The sequence below is a fragment of the Trichomycterus rosablanca genome, chromosome 1 (assembly GCF_030014385.1).
Source record: "Trichomycterus rosablanca isolate fTriRos1 chromosome 1, fTriRos1.hap1, whole genome shotgun sequence".
NCBI classification, from domain to species: domain Eukaryota; kingdom Metazoa; phylum Chordata; class Actinopteri; order Siluriformes; family Trichomycteridae; genus Trichomycterus; species Trichomycterus rosablanca.
This window is the reverse complement of record NC_085988.1, coordinates 40332708-40354534: the sequence shown is the minus strand read 5'-3', so window position 1 is coordinate 40354534 and position 21827 is coordinate 40332708. Positions and strand designations below refer to the sequence as shown.

At 39.6% G+C, this 21827-nt stretch overlaps 1 protein-coding gene across 1 annotated transcript in view; it reads left to right on the top strand.

Annotated features, from left to right (window-relative positions):
* The window catches only part of tmem117 (transmembrane protein 117), a 97487-nt gene that overhangs the window by 63564 nt on the left and 12096 nt on the right, over positions 1–21827 (top strand). Inside the window, exons 4-6 of the mRNA XM_063002876.1 lie at positions 9013–9112; positions 15913–16010; positions 19977–20136. Of these exons, the coding sequence (XP_062858946.1) occupies positions 9013–9112; positions 15913–16010; positions 19977–20136 (358 nt within the window). The remainder of the gene's footprint in view (positions 1–9012; positions 9113–15912; positions 16011–19976; positions 20137–21827) is intronic.

Sequence of the window (21827 nt, the reverse complement as noted above, 5' to 3'; positions counted from 1 at the left end):
TGTTTGTTTGTATTTTAACGTCATGTTTTACACTCTTTGGTTATATTCATGACAGGACAGGTAGTTACTAGTTACACAAGATTCATCAATTCACAAGGTTATATCGAACACAGTCATGGACAATTTTGTAGCTCCAGTTCACTTGCATGTTTTTGGACTGTGGGAGTTAACTGGAGCACGAAATTCACACAGACATGGGGAGAACATGCAAACTCAACACAGAAAGAAACCCAGTCCGCCCCACCTGGGGATCAAACCCAGGACCTTCTTGCTGTGAGGCGACAGTGCTACCCACTTAGCCATTGTGCCGCCTTTCTAATTGTAATGAATAAAATAGCTAGTGTACACCTTGTTTATGGTTCTATTTTGTACAGGCTTTCTAAGCCTTATGATAGTCGGTTAGTTATTTTGGATGTGCAGAGTAGTTTGGAAAAGTCACACTACAAATGAGCATCTAAGCTCTTCGCCCACCTGCACAGTAGAATCAGCCAGTAAAGATGTGTGATCAAGTGTTGGAGCTTTGAAGCAGCTGTCTTGATGGCATTTATACAGTTTTGCAGAGCTCACAATGTACTGTTCTGTCTATGCTAAATCAGTATATCAGCAATAGTGTTGTCACAATTTTGACGTATGCAGTATCAAGGCATAGGCTAGTCTTGTAGGGCCAATTCTCTGAATGAGATTTGTTATCTGGAAATTGTGGAAAGGGTTGGCTATGAATCTGCCAGGAAACACACAGCTTAAAAGCATAAGTAAACATAAGTAAACAAGCCAAGTGTTTAATGTAAATGGCTTAAAATAGACTGACAATTTTATTCCTTTCTCTAGAAAATGTGTCTCTCAAGTGCTTATTTGCATTATTTCATGAGTGATAGCACAGTGTTTAGCTCCACTCCACAATTATTCACTTTCATTCATTGTACAAAGATTTCCTATAATGCTACAGTGCATTGATTATCATAATGGTAATGTATATTTGCACCCAATTGTTCTGACTTGCAAGTTTGACATTACATTTTATTTACATATTATCTGGTGAATCCTAATCATTATTTACAAATAGTTTTGTCTGGGTCCCAGGTTGCCTTTAACAAAGAAGAAGAAGAATGTCTTTATTTGTCATATTAACATATAAAGATGTACAGTACAACGAAATTCTTTCTTCGCATATCCCAACTTGTTTGGAAGCTGGGGTTAGAGCACAGGATTAAGGGCCTTGCTCAAGGGTCCAACAGTGGCTGCATGGCAGATCTGGGATTTGAACTCTCAGCCTTTCAGTTTATAGTCTAAAGCCCTACCCACTAGGCTATCACTGTCATTACCACTGCCATAAGCTACATATAATACATTATTTGTGTGATATTTGGTGTACATCTGCTTTAAATACCTTTTGAACCTTGAACTTGTTTGATGGTGTGATTAACATGTAGGTAAGTCTAGTTCCCACCGTTGGCCTTTATTCACACCCACCCGAAGTCGTAATTTCTGATAAGATTCTTTAGGCCTTAGCAAACAGGCAGCTGTTTTGGTCACATATGCCACGAAGAGGGCTCAGATAGAATAAACTTGCGTAATATTAACATACTGTATGTCAGTGGTTCTTAACCTTTTGTTACCTGGGCCTCAATGGGTGGACTAATCAGTGTTCTAAGCCAGGCTGAAAAGGCTGTGCCAATGCATTATTGTATAATAATGACAGCAAAAGATATCGAATTGCCTAAGTGTATTCATCTGAAAACAGATTACACTATAATAAATAACAAAATACAGTTGCAGAAGTTACTGCAATCCCAAGCCATAACCTACATCACATAAACGTGTATGTGCTATAAATACTTTTGCTCAGCCCTGTTTATAAAGTACCGGTTGTTTGATGAGTAATTGTGTGTTTGTGTGGGTGTGCATGTATTGTTTCATAGATAGTTTTATAAATTCAATATTTTTTGTGTGTGTGTGTGTTTGGGCAGGTGGTTTGGGGGAAGCTAAAAGAAATCATATGTTGATGTTTCAGCACCCTTCCTTATTCAACCATGTTGCTTGTACTGCATTAAAATTTCAGCTCTTATAAATTAGTTAAAACCCCATTCTTTAATCACAAGGGGTCTGGACTAAATATATGAGAGCAATATTTAGAGCACAGACCCATTCTGTCCACTTGATATTTTGAGAAAATGGTCCAGCTTGTTTATTGTTTTTAGAATGATGCAGGGACAAACCACCTCAGATAAATCGATCAGAACTGTGTCCTCTGTGAAGGACTCCCTGTGGGATCGTTATGGTGACTGACATTCCAATACTGTACGGTATTCTATATTGTCTTAACAGCATGACATTTGCATTGTAATCACAGAGACTATATTCAGACTTAGAAAATGTTCTCCAACCCCAAGTCAGAAAAAGTTGGGACAGTATATAAAATAAAAATGCAGTGTTCCTTACATTTACTTTGACTTTTATTTGATTACAGACAGTTTGAACCCAAGATATTTCATGTTGTGTCTGCTCAACTTCATTTCATTTGTTAATATACCTCCATTCCTGCACTTCAGGCCTGCAAAACATTCCAAAAAAAGTTGGGACAAGTTAGGGCTAGTAATGAGGTAAAAAAACTAAATAATGATGTGATTCCAAACAGGTGATGTCAACACATGATTGTAATCATGGTTTGGTACAAAAGCAGCTGAGAGGCTGAGTCTTTGATAAACAAAGATGATGTAGCTTAAAGAAAGATAGGAAGGGATTTGCATATTGCTCCCTCTACAGTACATAATATCATTAAACCATTCAAGGAATCAGGAGAAATTCCAGTGTGTAAAGGCCAAGGGCGCAAGCTTAAGCTGAACGCCCGTGATCTTTGATCCCTTAGACGGCACTGCATCAAGAACCGCCACTCAACAATAGCTGATATAACCACATGGGTGAGGGATTACTTTGGCAAACCTTTGTCAAGCACTACAATACAGAGTTACATGCACAAATGCCACTTAAAACTTTACTGTGCAAAAAGAAGCCTTATGTTAACCATGTCCGGAAGCGGCGTCGACTTTTCTGAGCTCGGAGGCATTTAGAATGGACCATCACACAGTGGAAATGATGCATTCCAGGTCTTTTTTGAGAAAATAATGGACGCTGTGTGCTCTGGACCAAAGACGAAAAGGACCATCCAGACTGTTATCAGAAACAAGTTCAAAAGCCAGGGTCTGTCATGGTATGAGGCTGTGTCAGTGCCCTTGGCAAAGGTCATTAACACTTCTGTGATGGCAGTATTAATGCAGAAAAGTACATTGAGATCTTAGAGCAACATATGCTGCCTTCAAGACATCATCTTTTCCAGGGATGTCCATGCATTTTTCAACAAGACAATGCGAAACCACATGCTGCACACATTACAAAGGCGTGGCTGCGGAAGAAGAGGGTACGGGTACTGGACTGGCCTGCCTGCAGTCCTGACCTGTACCCAATAGAGAATGTGTGGAGAATTTTAAAGCAAAAAATGGACCCCGTACAACCCTGTACTGTTGCACATCTTAAGACGTGTTTGCAGGAAGAATGGGACAAAATAAAAGCTGAAACACTAAATCACTTGGTCTCTTCAGTGCCAAAACATCTATTAAGTGTGGTGAAAAGGAATGACAACATTACAAAGTGCTTTACTATCCCACTTTTTTGGAATGTGTTGCAGACCTGAAATGCAGGAATGGAAATCTCAGCCCATTTGACTCTGCCCAATGCTTTTTTATCATCAAGATAGAAAATCAAAGCTGAATCCATGTTTCTACTGAAACGGTCTATAATATTGAGAGCTTGATGCACATTGTCTTATCCAAATCTTGATCTTACAAAACCTGTTTGATCTGGGTGTTTCAGCCATGGCAACAGACCTACTAGCCTACGAGCAAGTACTCTGGCAATGATTTTTACATCCACATTCAATAAGCTTATTAGCCTGTAAGAAAAGCATTCAAGTGGATTCTGGTTCTTTTGTTAATGCAAGCTAATGGAGACTATTCTTCTTGCTTTTTGTAATGGCACTATGCTCATCTTTCAGATGACTGTGCTGAATAAACATTTATTTAATACAATTTTCTGAAAGTTATATTAATTAGGAGTGGATCATATGTAATAGTGCCATTACATGTACTAATTGCTTTTATAGATTTCATCTTCTGATTAATGAGCTAATAAGCTGCTTGGCCTGTTGCTATTTATTATTTTACTTTTCTTTCTTTTTTTGTGAAGGCTGAACTGTGCCCTTGCCTTAGCCAGATGGTTCATCTTGCTTTGGGTTGGTGTTTGTGGTGTTGTTTTTAGTAAATTACCTCTGCCTCCTAATTTGTTCTTTTTTCTCCTCATTTATTTAGAAAAGAACATTGACAGATTATGTGGCCATAAAAAGTTGCTTTAGTGGCATCCCATACTACAGATGGTGACACTGACACTGGGGAGTGTTAATTATCTAACCAATAATGTTTTATTATTTTGTTTTTGCATTTTCTCCCCTTTTTCTCCTGAATTTTTGGTATCCAATTACCCAACTGCATTATGCTTCCTTTCCACCGATGTTGATCTCCACCCTGGTTGAGGAGAGCCGAGACTGACACATGTCCCCTCCGACACGTGTGCAGTAGCCGACTGCATCTTCTCACCTGCACAAGGCGAGTTCATATGCGGATCAGCTTTGTGCACGGAGAGCCACACCCTGATCAACGCATTGTCCCTCAACTCTGTGCAGGCGCCATCAATCAGCCAGAAAAGGTCATAATTGCATCAGTTATGAGGTCCCATCCGGCTCCCACCCTGTATGAACAACAGCCAATCGTTGTTCATGTAGGCGCCCAGCCTGCCCGATAGCAGAGCTGAGATTCGAAACGACAAGTTCGAAATGTCAGCTCTGGTGTGCTAGTGTGTTTTACTGCTGCGCCACCTGAGCACCTCAATAATGTTTAATTAAGTCTCAGACTGTTTTACAGATGGCTTCATTGTTCAGAAATGATAAGTTACTTTTTCAGGTAAAATTTTCTGGACTGTATGGTATGTGAGGGCGGCACGGTGGCTAAGTGGGTAGTACTGTCACCTCACAGCAAGCAGGTCCTGGGTTTGATCCCCAGGTGGGGCGGTCCGGGTCCTTTTTGTGCGGAGTTTGCATGTTCTCCCCGTGTCAGCTCCGGTTTCCTCCCGCAGTCCAAAAACATGCAGGAAGGTAATTGGAGACACTGAATTGCCCTGTAGGTGAATGGGTGTGTGTATGAGTGTGTGTGTGTGTGTGTGTGTGTCTGTGTCTGCCCTGCGATGGAGCGAGTGAGTGTATGGTATGTATATAATTAGCAGGTATAAAAATATAGTCCAGTCTTGAATAAGATTGATAAGGATTAGAATAAAAAGTGTAATCTCTGTCCAAAGGATGTTGCTCTATCTATATATCAGCTAAACCGGAATCACTGCAAACTCTTTTGAGGATTTTAGAGAATTTAAGGTTTGATGATGGAACAGAAGATCTAATTTAGCTTCAAGAATACAATTAAAATCCCCAGCTAGTATACCAAACCCTTTACAGTGCTGAGTAAACAACAAAACTACACTGGACATAAACTGCAGAGAGTCTTCATTAGGAGCATAAATGTTCATTATAATAATATGCTGTTCTAGGGTACTGCCAGAAATGAACATAAAAAGTTAATTAAATCCTTATTTAACAGACAAAATGGCAAAGAATTTTTTTTTGTAAGTGTTTTTAATGATGAACTTCAGGTCACATCACCCTTTCTTTTAATTATACTTTTTAATTGTTTGGGAATTGAAGATACTTATTGTTGCAGTTCTTCAAGGGGAATTTTTTTCAAGGGGAAAGCTGCTCAACAGTCTGTTGTCACTTTTGTCTGATTTTCGTGTTTAAAAGACACTATTGTGATGGCAGCATGTATCTCTCCAAATTCCCAATATAAGCATTAGCATCAATGGTACCATCAAATATATGCAGATCACCCTTGCTGTGGGCGCTGACGCACCCCATCCCCCAATCACAGATGCTGTTTTTTTAACGTTTTGTTAATAACAGTCTGGAAAGGTTTTTTTCATCATTGACACATAGAATCCAATGTTCTTTTTTCCTAAACAATCTGAAACATGGACTGACCACAGGACACGTTTCAACTATCCTTTGGTCCATGTCAGATGACTTTGGGCCCAGAGAACTCACCAAATTAATTTGACTTTAAATTAATTTATGGCTTTCTATTTGCATAATACAATTTTAGGTTCAACTTGTTGACTGTGTTAAGTAACAATGATTTTCCAAGTCCATGAGAGAACTTGATAGTCATGCACATTTAGCAGTGGTTTCCACCCTTGGCCTTTATGTACAGTGTATCACAAAAGTGAGTACACCCCTCACATTTCTGCAAATATTTTATTATATCTTTTCATGGGACAACACTATAGAAATGAAACTTGGATATAACTTAGAGTAGTCAGTGTACAACTTGTATAGCAGTGTAGATTTACTGTCTTCTGAAAATAACTCAACACACAGCCATTAATGTCTAAATGGCTGGCAACATAAGTGAGTACACCCCACAGTGAACATGTCCAAATTGTGCCCAAAGTGTCAATATTTTGTGTGACCACCATTATTTTCCAGCACTGCCTTAACCCTCCTGGGCATGGAATTCACCAGAGCTGCACAGGTTGCTACTGGAATCCTCTTCCACTCCTCCATGATGTCATCACGGAGCTGGTGGATGTTAGACACCTTGAACTCCTCCACCTTCCACTTGAGGATGCGCCACAGGTGCTCAATTGGGTTTAGTCCATCACCTTTACCTTCAGCTTCCTCAGCAAGGCAGTTGTCATCTTGGAGGTTGTGTTTGGGGTCGTTATCCTGTTGGAAAACTGCCATGAGGCCCAGTTTTCGAAGGGAGGGGATCATGCTCTGTTTCAGAATGTCACAGTACATGTTGGAATTCATGTTTCCCTCAATGAACTGCAGCTCCCCAGTGCCAGCAACACTCATGCAGCCCAAGACCATGATGCTACCACCACCATGCTTGACTGTAGGCAAGATACAGTTGTCTTGGTACTTCTCACCAGGGCGCCGCCACACATGCTGGACACCATCTGAGCCAAACAAGTTTATCTTGGTCTCGTCAGACCACAGGGCATTCCAGTAATCCATGTTCTTGGACTGCTTGTCTTCAGCAAACTGTTTGCGGGCTTTCTTGTGCGTCAGCTTCCTTCTGGGATGACGACCATGCAGACCGAGTTGATGCAGTGTGCGGCGTATGGTCTGAGCACTGACAGGCTGACCTCCCACGTCTTCAACCTCTGCAGCAATGCTGGCAGCACTCATGTGTCTATTTTTTAAAGCCAACCTCTGGATATGACGCCGAACACGTGAACTCAACTTCTTTGGTCGACCCTGGCGAAGCCTGTTCCGAGTGGAACCTGTCCTGGAAAACCGCTGTATGACCTTGGCCACCATGCTGTAGCTCAGTTTCAGGGTGTTAGCAATCTTCTTATAGCCCAGGCCATCTTTGTGGAGAGCAACAATTCTATTTCTCACATCCTCAGAGAGTTCTTTGCCATGAGGTGCCATGTTGAATATCCAGTGGCCAGTATGAGAGAATTGTACCCAAAACACCAAATTTAACAGCCCTGCTCCCCATTTACACCTGGGACCTTGACACATGACACCAGGGAGGGACAACGACACATTTGGGCACAATTTGGACATGTTCACTGTGGGGTGTACTCACTTATGTTGCCAGCCATTTAGACATTAATGGCTGTGTGTTGAGTTATTTTCAGAAGACAGTAAATCTACACTGCTATACAAGTTGTACACTGACTACTCTAAGTTATATCCAAGTTTCATGTCTATAGTGTTGTCCCATGAAAAGATATAATGAAATATTTGCAGAAATGTGAGGGGTGTACTCACTTTTGTGATACACTGTACCAAGATTTCTCTGGACTCCCTGAATCTTTCTATGATTTTATGACCTGCAGATGATGAAAGACCAATTTTTTTGCAATCTTGCACTGAGAAACAATGTTTTTAAATTGACTTACTATTCACTCACAAAGTTCCTTGCTTGCATGACTAAGGCTTTGACTGATGCTTTATTTATACTCAATCCTAATGACCTTATCTGTTACCAGTTAAATTGCTAATTGTGGACCTTTCCAGATTGGTGTAACATGTATAACCTGTTATTTTGCCTCTGATCCAACTTTTGTGTTTTTGAGTGTGTTCTTTCTACTGTTATTTGTTATTTGTATGTAAAGTTCAAGCCAATATGTCCCAACTTTTCTGCAAATTGTGTTTGTACATGGTTGAAAAGAGGTGATCAGCAACAATGCCTCTAGCATTCACTCTAATATCTCCCTGCCCACCAGGTCTAAAGAATTGAATATAGATGCAGTTCAGTAAATTACCAGCACCAGACTCTGTAGAGCAGTGCATGAAATATGGTGTTTGTATAGCTAGACAAATAAATGAAGAGAAAGGGAAAAGAGTGGGACTTAAGGTGTATGCTTTTGGAATAATAATCATATTGCTAGCTCTTTCTTTAATGACACAGTAATGGAAGGCCCTGCTATGGGGAGGAAATGTCAACTGATGGAAAGTGGAAAGGGGAGATAATTGGAATTCATTAAGATGAGAGCCTGTTAAACCTGTCTGTACTTGTTAATAAAATAATGAAATTAGCACTTCAGTGACAGAAGTGAGAACCCAGGGCGTAGGTGGAGGAATTGGTTGCATTCATTCTGGCATCAGCAAATCCTAAACCTGGTCACCCACAGCACCATGCGCTCAGACTCTTGTTGTTTTCAGTTTAATTTTATTAAACCCTTGACGTCTGTTCTGCTGAGCCTGATTCATGTTGCTTGTTCAGGCAGTAAAAATGAATACTAAAGTGTGACAGTCAGTATCATAGCACTTTACATTAATGACTTCTCTTCCCTTTTTGTCATTGTGTTTTTACATAGCCTTTCTTTTCTTTGTCTCTGCAGTCCACACATGGTTACAGAGTACATGGGCATAAGGAATGAGAGCTTTATGAAAATGGCTGCAGTTGGCACATGGATGGGAGATTTCGTGACAGCATGGATGGTAAGTTGGCTTCCAGTTACCCTTTTCATTACCATATAGTCCTATTTTCTAACTACATTATTAACACCTGTTATAGACACAAATCTGCTAATTTCAGTGCATTCGGTGCATTGAATTTATGTTTGAAACTGGTGCACAAGCCTAAAGGTGCATGACATGTCAGAACTGATATTCCTTACGTCTTTTTCACACATACGCAAATACTAAAGGTCATGCAAAGTAGAAAGTCAAAGTGTAAATTGTCCAGCATACTGCATATTCTGATTAGTTCGCAAAAAATTCTGCAATTAATACAAATATAGTGTTAAATTACTAACACACACAATGCTTATTAAGGAAAGTTGGGCTCACATAATAAGAGCAACAGCTAAATTACGAACATTCAATAATAACATTAGTAATATGCAAAACATTCAAACAATAATTTAAGTGCAGCCATATATGCAACAACAATATGGATTCATTGTGACTGGGTTTAGAAATTACAACTATACAATAGGACAACCTTAACATTTGTACACTCTTTGCTTAATGTTTTATGTTTGATAAACATTGCAAAAATTATTTTCACCTTTTATGAGAATATATGTAATAATACTCTACTTATAATAATACGCCCCCTCCGACACGTGTGCAGTAGCCGACTGCATCTTTTCACCTGCACGAGGCGAGATCATATGCGGATCAGCTTTGTGTACAGAGAGCCACACCCTGATCAACGCATTATTTCTCAACTCTTGCAGATGCCATCAGCCAGCCAGCAGAGGTCGAAATTGCATCAGTTATGAGGTCCCTATCCAGCTTCCTACCCTGTATGAACAACAAGCCAATCGTTGTTCATATAGCTGCCCAGCCCAGCCTAGCACACAGCTCTGATGTGCTAGCGTGTTTTACCGCTGCGCCACCTGAGTGGCACAATACCCCACTTTTTAAAACAGCATTTTGAAACAATGTCAGGAAACAATAGCTTTAACATTGACCTTTTAAATAAAAAATCAAGAACTCGAATCTTACAATTCTGATCATATCAGCAGTCATAGGCTTGATGAAAGTATTTTTTATTTTGCCTATTTTTCAAAAACAGGATCCACAGTTGATCATAAAATTGAAAAATGTTTTCACATTTTACATATAATCCAAGCGCATACTATTATGACACACTTAGTATTGCACTTCATCATTTTATTGCATCTAACTTTTAATTTTAAACAACATGAAACTACTAATGACTAATGTTTTATGGAAAACTGATCATTCATTCAGGCTTGGTGCTAATGAAACTCTCATGCTAATTTAATTAACGAATAAATGGGCCAATTACTAATGCCTCTGGTTTGATGACTAAGTATAAGTTTCATATAATGAACAATTTTAGTACATTAGTCCTTAGTAACTGAGTAAATATTTAAAAAATAACATACAGGGTTGCTCAGTTGGCGCAGCGGTAAAACTCGCTAGTGCACCAGAGCTGACTTTTGAAACTCAGCTCTGCCATACAGCTGGGCTGGGCGGCCACATGAACAATGATTGGCTTGTTGTTTGTACAGGGTGGGAAGCTGGATAGGGACCTCATAACTGATACAATTACCACCTCTGCTGGCTGATTGATGGGGCCTGCACAGAGTCAATGAATAATGCGTTGATCAGGGTGTGGCTCTCCGTACACAAAGCTGAACCGCATATGAACTCGCCTCGTGCAGGTGAAAAGATGCAGTTGGCTACTGCACATGTGTCTGAGGGGGCGTGTGTCAGTTCGCTCTCCTCAATCAGCAGTGGAGATCAGCATCGGTAGAGAGGAATCGTAATGCAATCAGGTAATTGGATACGGCTGGATTGGGAGGAAAATGCAAAAAATAAAATAATTAAATAATGTACAGATCTTTGTTTTGGGGCTGATACTAGCCTGAATTACTGGATCACTATTGGATTGGATTTTACTTTTTCTGATTCAAACCACTGACAATGTTTAGGCTGAGATAGTGTGTAATACACAGATAATCCATGTGATTATAGTACACGAGGTTCAGAAAAATAAAATAATAATTTATTTGGAAACAAATAAAAAAAAAAAATAGGATCAGAAAATCCCAAAACATATATTTTTAGTTTAATGACACTGACTTCTATTTAAATGTTAAATGTTAAATGTTCTTTTTTTTTCTTTTTTCTATCTTAGACACGTCTCATGTAGAATTATTTTAATGCAACTTGCAAAAGAAGATTTTCCAACTTTTCATGGCACAGCAGTACATTGTACCAAACTCATACTGCCAGGTTCTTTTTCATACAAAAACATGTTTAAACAGCTTTTTATTTCTACTAACTAAAAATAAATAACACTTACCTTATTTATAATGAACAATTTTACTTTAGCAAAACTAAACATGGTAATAAACTGTTACTGACAATCCTGTTCTGCTCTATTGAAATATCAAACAATTCACTGTGACGGGGCAGGCCAGGCCTTGCCATTGAGTTGCCAGGTGTAGTCTTGCACCTGCAAGAATTTAAACTAAACCCATAATTAAGGATCCTCATCTGGACTGGCATCTTAGTTCCAAAACAAATTAGGTTGCAAACAGAGGAGCCAGCATCTCTGTGAGAAAGAAACCGTGACAAATAGAAACACTTCCACTTGGAGTGAATTAATGCTCAACGAAGCGCAGGCAACATGTCAATGTCCTCTTTGCCCATTTTGCCAGTTATAAAAGGCATGGCAGATGGGCATGATTCCAGAGATGGGGACACGAGTCTGCGACTCGACTCGTGACTCGCATAAAATGACTTGTGGACAACAAAAGTCAGCAACATTAGTTACATGTGACAGTTATATACTGTATATATGATCCGACATCATTGTGATCGTGTCATTTTCTGCTCTATAATAATGTTCCGGCCGTCTTAACCCGCAACGCACGCAATGGGTAAATGTTCCAGCCAGCTTCCGGTGTAGTGATGTGTAGTGAATACGTAGTGCACTTCACAGTAACAGTTAATGTGAATGAAACGCTCCTACAGAATTGGCGCTAATGGTTGAAAGAGCGCCTTCTGAACCAATCAGACCTTATGATTGTAATTGTTAGTAAAAAAATGCTGTTATTTGCATGTATTCAGTTTGCAGCGTCACACAGATGATGTGTCAATGAAATGCTTGATTGGCTTTCTAACGAGTTCGTGTTTTACTTCACAACCGGGAAAAGTTTGGAGGTTTTTAATTATAAGCACATTTACAAAATAACAGATTATATATAATGAGACACACGCTTATAAATTTAATAGCATCTGGAACAACATAAGCTAAGGTAAGCAGTGGTTATGGATTTTTTGCTGTGTTTGGCCGCTGTGCCGTAATTTGCAATGAAAACAAAACTTTTAACTGGTACCTAGGAAAGTAAAGGCACTAAGTAAAACGGCAAAATACAGTTGCTAATCTGTTGTTGTTTTTATCTGAACCTACATATGATTTGTTTATTTCTACGCTACATTTCCAATATATGTTTTGTGTAGATTATATTGACTCGTGACTTGACTCTGACTCTAGCCTAAAGACTCGTGACTTGACTCGGACTCTAGCCTAAAGACTCGTCACTCGACTCGGACTCTAGCCTAAAGACTCGTGACTCGACTCGGACTCGTATTTTGTGACTTGTGAACATCTCCGCATGATTCTGTATTTCATGAAGTGTACCCCTCCACCAACACCCTTATCAATCTGGCATCATTGATCTGCATGGCAGGTGGGCCTGTTATTTTCACCATGTAAAGCATGTTTGCAGTTAGTATTGATAGGTTCAAATAAACATATATGGCATAATCAGAGTTACTTCAAACATTCAAATTTTAAACAAAGAGAAAGTTGCTAGTGCACGATTACACACATTTTCAAGCTAAATAGTGTATAAAATTTGTGGGGGTCACTATATATGTACATATGTGTATATGTATATGTATATATACAGGGGTTGGACAAAATAACTGAAACACCTGTCATTTTAGTGTGGGAGGTTTCATGGCTAAATTGGACCAGTCTGGTGGCCAATCTTCATTAATTGCACATTGCACCAGTAAGAGCAGAGTGTGAAGGTTCAATTAGCAGGGTAAGAGCACAGTTTTGCTCAAAATATTGCAATGCACACAACATTATGGGCGACATACCAGAGTTCAAAAGAGGACAAATTGTTGGTGCACGTCTTGCTGGCGCATCTGTGACCAAGACAGCAAGTCTTTGTGATGTATCAAGAGCCACGGTATCCAGGGTAATGTCAGCATACCACCAAGAAGGACAAACCACATCCGACAGGATTAACTGTGGACGCAAGAGGAAGCTGTCTGAAAGGGATGTTCGGGTGCTAACCCGGATTGTATCCAAAAAACATAAAACCACGGCTGCCCAAATCACGGCAGAATTAAATGTGCACCTCGACTCTCCTGTTTCCACCAGAACTGTACGTCGGGAGCTCCACAGGGTCAATATACACGGCCGGGCTGCTATAGCCAAACCTTTGGTCACTCGTGCCAATGCCAAACGTCGGTTTCAATGGTGCAAGGAGCGCAAATCTTGGGCTGTGGACAATGTGAAACATGTATTGTTCTCTGATGAGTCCACCTTTACTGTTTTCCCCACATCCGGGAGAGTTACGGTGTGGAGAAGCCCCAAAGAAGCGTACCACCCAGACTGTTGCATGCCCAGAGTGAAGCATGGGGGTGGATCAGTGATGGTTTGGGCTGCCATATCATGGCATTCCCTTGGCCCAATACTTGTGCTAGATGGGCGCGTCACTGCCAAGGACTACCGAACCATTCTGGAGGACCATGTGCATCCAATGGCGGTGCCGTGTATCAGGATGACAATGCACCAATACACACAGCAAGACTGGTGAAAGATTGGTTTGATGAACATGAAAGTGAAGTTGAACATCTCCCATGGCCTGCACAGTCACCAGATCTAAATATTATTGAGCCACTTTGGGGTGTTTTGGAGAAGCGAGTCAGGAAACGTTTTCCTCCACCAGCATCACGTAGTGACCTGGCCACTATCCTGCAAGAAGAATGGCTTAAAATCCCTCTGACCACAGTGCAGGACTTGTATATGTCATTTCCAAGACGAATTGACGCTGTATTGGCCGCAAAAGGAGGCCCTACACCATACTAATAAATTATTGTGGTCTAAAACCAGGTGTTTCAGTTATTTTGTCCAACCCCTGTATATATGTATATATATATATATATATATATATATACAGAAGAGAGAGAGAGAGAGAGAGAGAGAGAGAGAGAGAGAGAGAGAATAGACAATAAAAGTGCTGAATGTAGTTACTTCTTAACATTCCATTAATTCAGCACAGCTCTCTCACAATGACCTCCCCTACTCTTCTCTGGGGCTTTGCCCTTTTATGGAGGAAGTGTCAGGGTCCAAGTAAGGGACACACAGGCAGCAGGCAGTTTCATACCGGTGGGCAGAGTCCAGAGATTTGATGCAGGTTCATTTCCCAGTGAGGGGGACATGCTGTGCTCTCACCTCAAGGCACACTAATCAATCGACAACATAGCCTTGGACAATATGTGTCATACTGAAAAGGCCAGATTTGCATAGAAACCGAAAGGAGGACAGGGACACTGGACCAGAGAGGGACAGAGAGGCAACCGAGTTTAATTACTTTTACTGATTCCTCAAGGGTGATATTTTTTCCAAACAGCAGTAAACTTTGACAGCAAAAGCGTGCTCAGACTATGAAATCTGTCTACAGGGAACTCATAGAAAGAGCAAAAGGGGAAAACTGAATTAAACAGCATTGTAAGATTGATCAGAGCTCTGTTTACGAACATATTTTATGTTTTGCCTGGTCAGCTTAATTTCATTTGTTAATATACCTCCATTACTGCATTTCAAGTTTGCAAAACATTACAAAAAAAAGTTGGGACAGGGGAAATTTAGGGCTAGTAATGAGGTAAAGAAAAATATATAATGAAGTAATATCAAACAGTTAACATCAACAGGTGATTGTACTCATGATTTGGTACAAAAGCAGCATCCAGGAAAGGCTTTTAGGAGCAAACATAGCAAAGAAAAATGATTGAAATGTTTAAAACAATGTTTCTCAAAGAAAGATTGGAATGGTTTTGCATATTTCTCCCTCTACAGTGCATAATATCATTAAATGATTCAAGGAATCTTCAGGAATTGTAGTGTGTAAAGGACACAAGCCTAAACTGAACACTCGTGATCTTCGATCCCTCAGAAGGCACTGCATCAAGAATTATAGCTATTTATTATTCATCAATAGCTGATATTATTACATGGGCAAGGGATTACTTCTGCAAACCTTTGTCAAGCATTACAATACAGGGTTACATTCACAAATGACACTGTGCAAAAAACAAGCCCTATGTTAACTATGTCCAGAAGTGGCGTTGAGTTCTCTGGGCTCTGAGGCATCTAGGATGGACCATCACACAGTGGAAACATGTATTGTGGTCAGACAAATCAACATTCCAGATCCAGATTCCAGATTTTGGAAGAAATGAACACTGTGTGCTCCAGACCAAGGATGAAAAGGACCATCCAGACTGTCATCAGCAACAAGTCCAAAAGCTCTTTAAATAATTTTAAATACCCTAGCAGATAATTTACTCTAGCATGTGTAGGAATGTCTTACTTTGTAATGTATCTGCATCTGTTCCCACATGAGCCCTCTTTGTATTTATTTGGGAATTGTACAAGTTCCTGAGACATTTTGAGGTTCTGGCTAAATGTCAATGTGTGCAAGAGGCATTACTAATACCCATCTTTCTTTTTTGAGGTGACAGATATGATGCTACAGGACTCCCTTTACCCAGACTGGGGGCGAGCAGCCCGACGCTTCTGGAAACAAGGAAACAACAGGATTGTGCTATTCTGGTAGGCAATGCAATAATTTGCCGGTGCAGATTTAAATAATACCATTACATCCCGAATGAACAGGCAATATCATGTGAGAAATTGCATGTGTACAAGTACTTTTAACAGAAAAGGACCTGTGACCAAAAGGTTGCTAGTTAAAGCTCCACCACTGCCAAGTTGTCACTGTTGGATTTCTGAGAAAAGCCCTTAACACTCAACGGCTTGAATGGGATTTGGTGACAGTTGTAAGTCGCTTTGGATAAAAGCATGTGCTAAATGCCATAAATGTAAATGCATGTAGGTGTATGTGTGCATGTACAACACCAAATCAGAAAAAGTTGGGACAGTATGGAAACTGCAAATACAAAATGCAGTGCACATTTACTGTAACTTTTATTTGATTGCAGACAGGATGAACCGGAGATATTTCATGTTTTGTCTGGTCAACTTCATTTCATTTGTTAATATACCTCCATTCCTGCATTTCAGGCCTGAAACACACACCAAAAAAATTGGACGGTGAAGCTTTCATCACTTTGTAATGTTGCCTATCCTTCTTACAACACTTAAACACACTTTGGCCTCGAGGATACCAAGCAATTAACTGTGTCAGGTGTTATTTTGTCTCATTCTTCCTGCAAACACGTCTTAAGATGTGCAACAGCACGGGGTCATCGTTGTCGCATTTTTTCATTTCAAAATTCTCCACACATTCTCTATTGGGGACAGATCAGGACCGCAGACAGGCCAGTCGTACCAGTACCCTCTTCTTCCAAAGCCATGCCTTTGTAATGTGTGTAGCATGTGGTTTTGCATTGTCTTGTTGAAAAATGAATGGACGCCCCTGGAAAAGATGTAGTTTTAAAGGCAGCATATGTTACTTTTCAGAATTAATGCTGCCATCACAGAAGTGTAAATGACCTTTGCCAAGGGCACTGACACAGCCACATACCATGACAGACCCTGGCTTTTGGACTTGTTGCTGATAACAGTCTGGATGGTCCTTTTCGTCTTTGATTCGTCTGAGGACACGTTTCAACTGTGTGATGGTTCATCCCAGATGCCTTTGAGCTCAGAGAACTCAACGCTGCTTCTGGACATGGTTAACATAAGGCTTTTTTTAGCACAGCACAGTAAAGTGTCATTATTGTTAAAAAAGTAATCCCTTGCCCATGTGGTTATATCACCCATGATAAATGATGGTTTTTGATGCAGTGCTCTTGCCCTTTACACACTGAAACTCCTCCAGGTTCCTTAAATCATGAAATTATATTATGCACTATAGAGGGAGAAATATTAGTTTCCGTCTTCCCATCTTTTTTGAGGTACATTGTTTTTAAACAACAATGTGTCGCCTCACAGTAAGAAGGTCCTGGGTTTGATCCCCAGGCGGGGTCCTTTCTGTGTGGAGTTTGCATGTTCTCCTTGTGTCTTCGTGGGTTTACTTCGGGTGCTCCGGTTTCCTCCCACAGTCCAAAAACATGCAGTCAGGTTAATTGGAATACTGAATTGCCCTATAGGTGAATGTGTGTGTATGTGTGTCTGCCCTGTGATGAACTGGCGCCCTGTCCAGGGTGTTACTGTGTGCCTTGCACCCATTGAAAAGCTAAGACAGGCTCCAGCTACCACCCACCCCCCCTTTGCGAACCTAATTGGATAAGCGGTTAAGAAAGTGATTGAGAGTGAGTAATGCTGCCATCACAGAAGTGTAAATGACCTTTGCCAAAGGCACTGACACGGTCCCATACCATGACAGACCTTGGCTTTTGGACTTGTTGATGATAACAGTCTGGATGGTCTTTTTTGAGCTCAGAGAACTCAGTGTTGCTTCTGGACATTGTTAAAATAAGGCTTTTTTAAGCACAGTAAAGTTTTAAGTGGCAATTGTTGAAAAAGTTTGGTTATATTAGCTATTGATAAACAACGGTTTTTGATGCAGTGCTCTTGCCCTTTACACGCTCCTCCAGGTTCCTTAAATCATTAAATTATATTATGCACTATAGAGGGAGAAATATTAGTTTCCATCTTCCCATCTTTTTTAAGGAACATTGTTTTTAAACATTTCAATAATTTTTGTATGCATTTGTTGACAAATTGGAGATCCTCTGCACAACTTTGCTCTTCAAACACTCTGCCTGTTAAGGAAGCTGCATTATTTTATTTTTTTTATTACTGGCCCTAAATTGCCCCCGTCCCAACTTATTTGAAGTTGACCAGATAAAACATGAAATATCTTGGATTCGTACTGTCAGTGTTAGTGCTACTGTCGGTGTACAGTGCTAAACACATTATACTTTCATTGCATTTCATCATTGTTTTTGTGGAGTTTGTCTATTTTAAACTTAACTGCTTTTTCATATTTGGATTATCATTTAATTAGTAAGATAATAATGCAATCTAAAGCACAATTAGGAATTATAAATAAATAGAGGGGTTTTTAATAGCATTGTAAATGGTACTTGTAACTGTAAATGGTGTGCTACAGAGCATTTATGTTTTTTTACAGTGAGGTTTCATTAAGCTTTTTCTGCTGCACAGGCTTTTGATTTTATCTAACAGCTTAATGCAAGAATCATTCTGGGCTCGTATTCCTAATGAGCAGAAGGATGTGAGATCAAAAACCAAATCAACTTTTCTTTTACTCAACAACTTTCTCACAAAGACTATAATTTAATACTAATAATAAAGTACTTCAGTTTAAAAGATCTTAACATTTTTTGATCAGATATGCACTGATCAGCCATAACATTAAAACCACCTCCTTGTTTCTACACTCACTGTTCATTTTATCAGCTCCACTTACCATATAGAAGCACTTTGTAGTTCTACAATTACTGACTGTAGTCCATATATTTCTCTGCATGCTTTGTTAGCCCCCTTTCGTGCTGTTCTTCAATGGTCAGGACCTCCACAGGACCACTACAGGGTAGGTATTATTTGAGTGGTGAGTCATCATCTCAGCACTGCAGTGACACCGACATGGTGGTGGTGTGTTAGTGTGTGTTGTGCTGGTATGAGTGGATAAGACACAGCAGCGCTGCTGGAGTTTTTAAACAACTCACTGTCACTGCTGTACTGAGAATAGTCCACCAATCAAAAACATCCAGCCAACAGCTTCCCGTGGGCAGCATCCTGTGATTACTGATGAAGGTCTAGAAAATGATCAACTCAAACAGCAGCAGTAGATGAGCAATCGTCTCTGACTTTACATCTACAAGGTGGACCAACTAGGTAGGAGTGTCTAATAGAGTGGACAGTGAGTGGACACGCTATTTAAAAACTCCAGCAGCGCTGCTGTGTCTGATCCACTCATACCAGCACAACACACACTAACACACCACCACCATGTCATTGTCACTGCAGTGCTGAGAATGATCCACCACCTAAATAATACCTGCTCTGTGGTGGTCCTGTGGGGGTCCTGACCATTAAAGTACAGGGTGAAAGCAGGCTAAAAAAGTATGTAGAGTAATAAATGGACTACAGTCAGTAATTGTAGAACTACAAAGTGCTTCTATATAGTAAGTGGAGCTGATAAAATGGACAGTGAGTGTAGAAACAAGGAGGTGGTTTTAATGTTATGGCTGATCAGTTATACTTCTAAGGCAGAACGGCAGTGCAGCAGGTAGTGTTACTGTGTAGGTTTGGTATATACAGTATAACACCTGTCTGAGTTTCTCTTACTCTGAGTCATATACTTCTGAGTCAAGAAAGCATGTTAGCGGGTGGTTAATCAAAATTGTCCTTAGGTGTAAGTGTAAGCTCTGCTATGGATTGGCATTTGGCACTCAGTTCAGGGTGTATTTCCCCTATGTGCCCAGTGTTTCTGTGGTAACCTACTGATACTCATAACCTACTGTATCTAACTAGGATAACAAGTTTACTTAAGATTTATAAAGTAAAGAAATAGTTCTGATACAATGCTCTCTTTCCCTCTCGCTATCTCTCTCTTTCTTTTTTTCCCTCTCTCTGTATCTCTCTCAGGACAGTGTTGATCTCACTGACCTCAGTGGTAGTACTGGTCATTAGTACAGACTGGATCAGCTGGGATAATCTGAATCGTGGGTTCCTACCCAGTGATGAGGTCTCTCGAGCCTTCCTCGCCTCCTTTATTTTGGTCTTTGACCTCCTCATTGTCATGCAGGTGCAGTACAGCCCTCGCCCGTGACTTATTAATCATAAAACTGTTTCCTTTTGTCCCATTTCTTTTTCTCTCTTTTGTTTTTGTTCCTTTGCAAGGCTTGCTTTTTTTGCTTTACCCTCTGCTTCCTTCTCTTTCTCCCTTCGATTTTCTGGAGATTTAAAGAAAACCTAATATTTTAGGTTAATATGACTTTTTGTAGATGTATTTGTGTAATAGGGTTGTCACATAAATTCCATTCAAATTTTTATTTTGTAAAAAAAAACTTACAAGCATGTTATTTTATGTAATTTTATGTTATTTTTACAACAGATCTTATTTATGTATTAATGGTGTGTACAAAAATTATGCTGAGCAACTGTTTACATAAAGACAAGAAAGAGCAACTAGATGGAAGGATGTGTGTATTCCTCAACATCCACTATGTAAGCAGAATGCAGAATAAATCAGAAGAAGCTCAAATAATGTTTTAATGAAGGTATTGAATTTTTTATGGTTTACATAGATAGCCAGATTTTGTAATGATAGAAAATTCAGTCGTCTACATACTGACATGATTGGTTGTGTCAGGGTGGGGATGGCTGAGGCTTCACAATAAATGTGTGTCCTGTCCAAGGTGTAGTACTGCATTGTGCCCAGGGATTCTGGAGAAAGCAGACCTTTGAAAATTTCAGTGAATTTTAGTTGCCTTTCTTGATCCAGTTACTAAAACATTAGTTTTGTGATGTTTACCATAATGAAGCTGGTACTAAGTATTTATGTAGCTATTATTTGGTTGAATTATTTAGGTGTTTGGACTCTTTATATGTACATCTGGGCACAGATATTGCTGTGACCTCATTGTCCCAAATAAGAAAAGACAAGCTAGCCTTTAAATTCACATTGAGTTTAATTGGTGATAAGAGCAGGTGTGGTATGTGTAGTTTTTTTTATAAATCTGTCAAAACAATAGCACAGACAATATCAGATACAGCATATGCATAATGTTAGTGGTGATTCAGAGATACAATTCTGTACTCATATACTAAAAAAGTTAACAAAATAGGCTTTTAAAAGCAGTCTTAATCTGCTTAACCTTTGAATCAAAGTGTGATTAAATGTGATAAAAATCCATCCAAAGTACAATAATTGGATTGCAAAGATAACAGCTCAGAGTCTTCTTTCATGATCTTTAATGAAACTGAAGAATACATCTGAAGTAATCCATCCCCCCCATCCAAAGTATTTCCAAATCCTTCAGATTTTTAGGTAAATGCTTATTCCTAGCTCAGCCTAAATATGAAGTAAAACTTTAAGTCAAGGCTGATCATTCAATTGTTTCTAATCACTCAGGTAAACACAAAAAATGGAAATATGCAGTGTATTCAAAAGTATTCAGACCCCCTTTTCTTTTTGCACACTTTGTGAATGGATGCAATTTTGCCCATGAATCTACACTTTTTCACCCATAATTAAAAAAGTTTTTTTAATAAATTAAAAATCAAAAACTGAAATCTCTTATTCAGAAAAGTATTCATTTTATTAGCAGCATGCACCTTCCCAAACAACTGGAGGACAGGGTGAGAAAACAAAAGCCTATAGAAGAGGCTTGAGTCAAAAGAAAAACAGGTTAAATAGAAATCCTGCCCCGTACCTTCGAGACCAAGTAAAAAAAAACCTGACTGCAGGACACATAACCAAGTTAGAACATACTG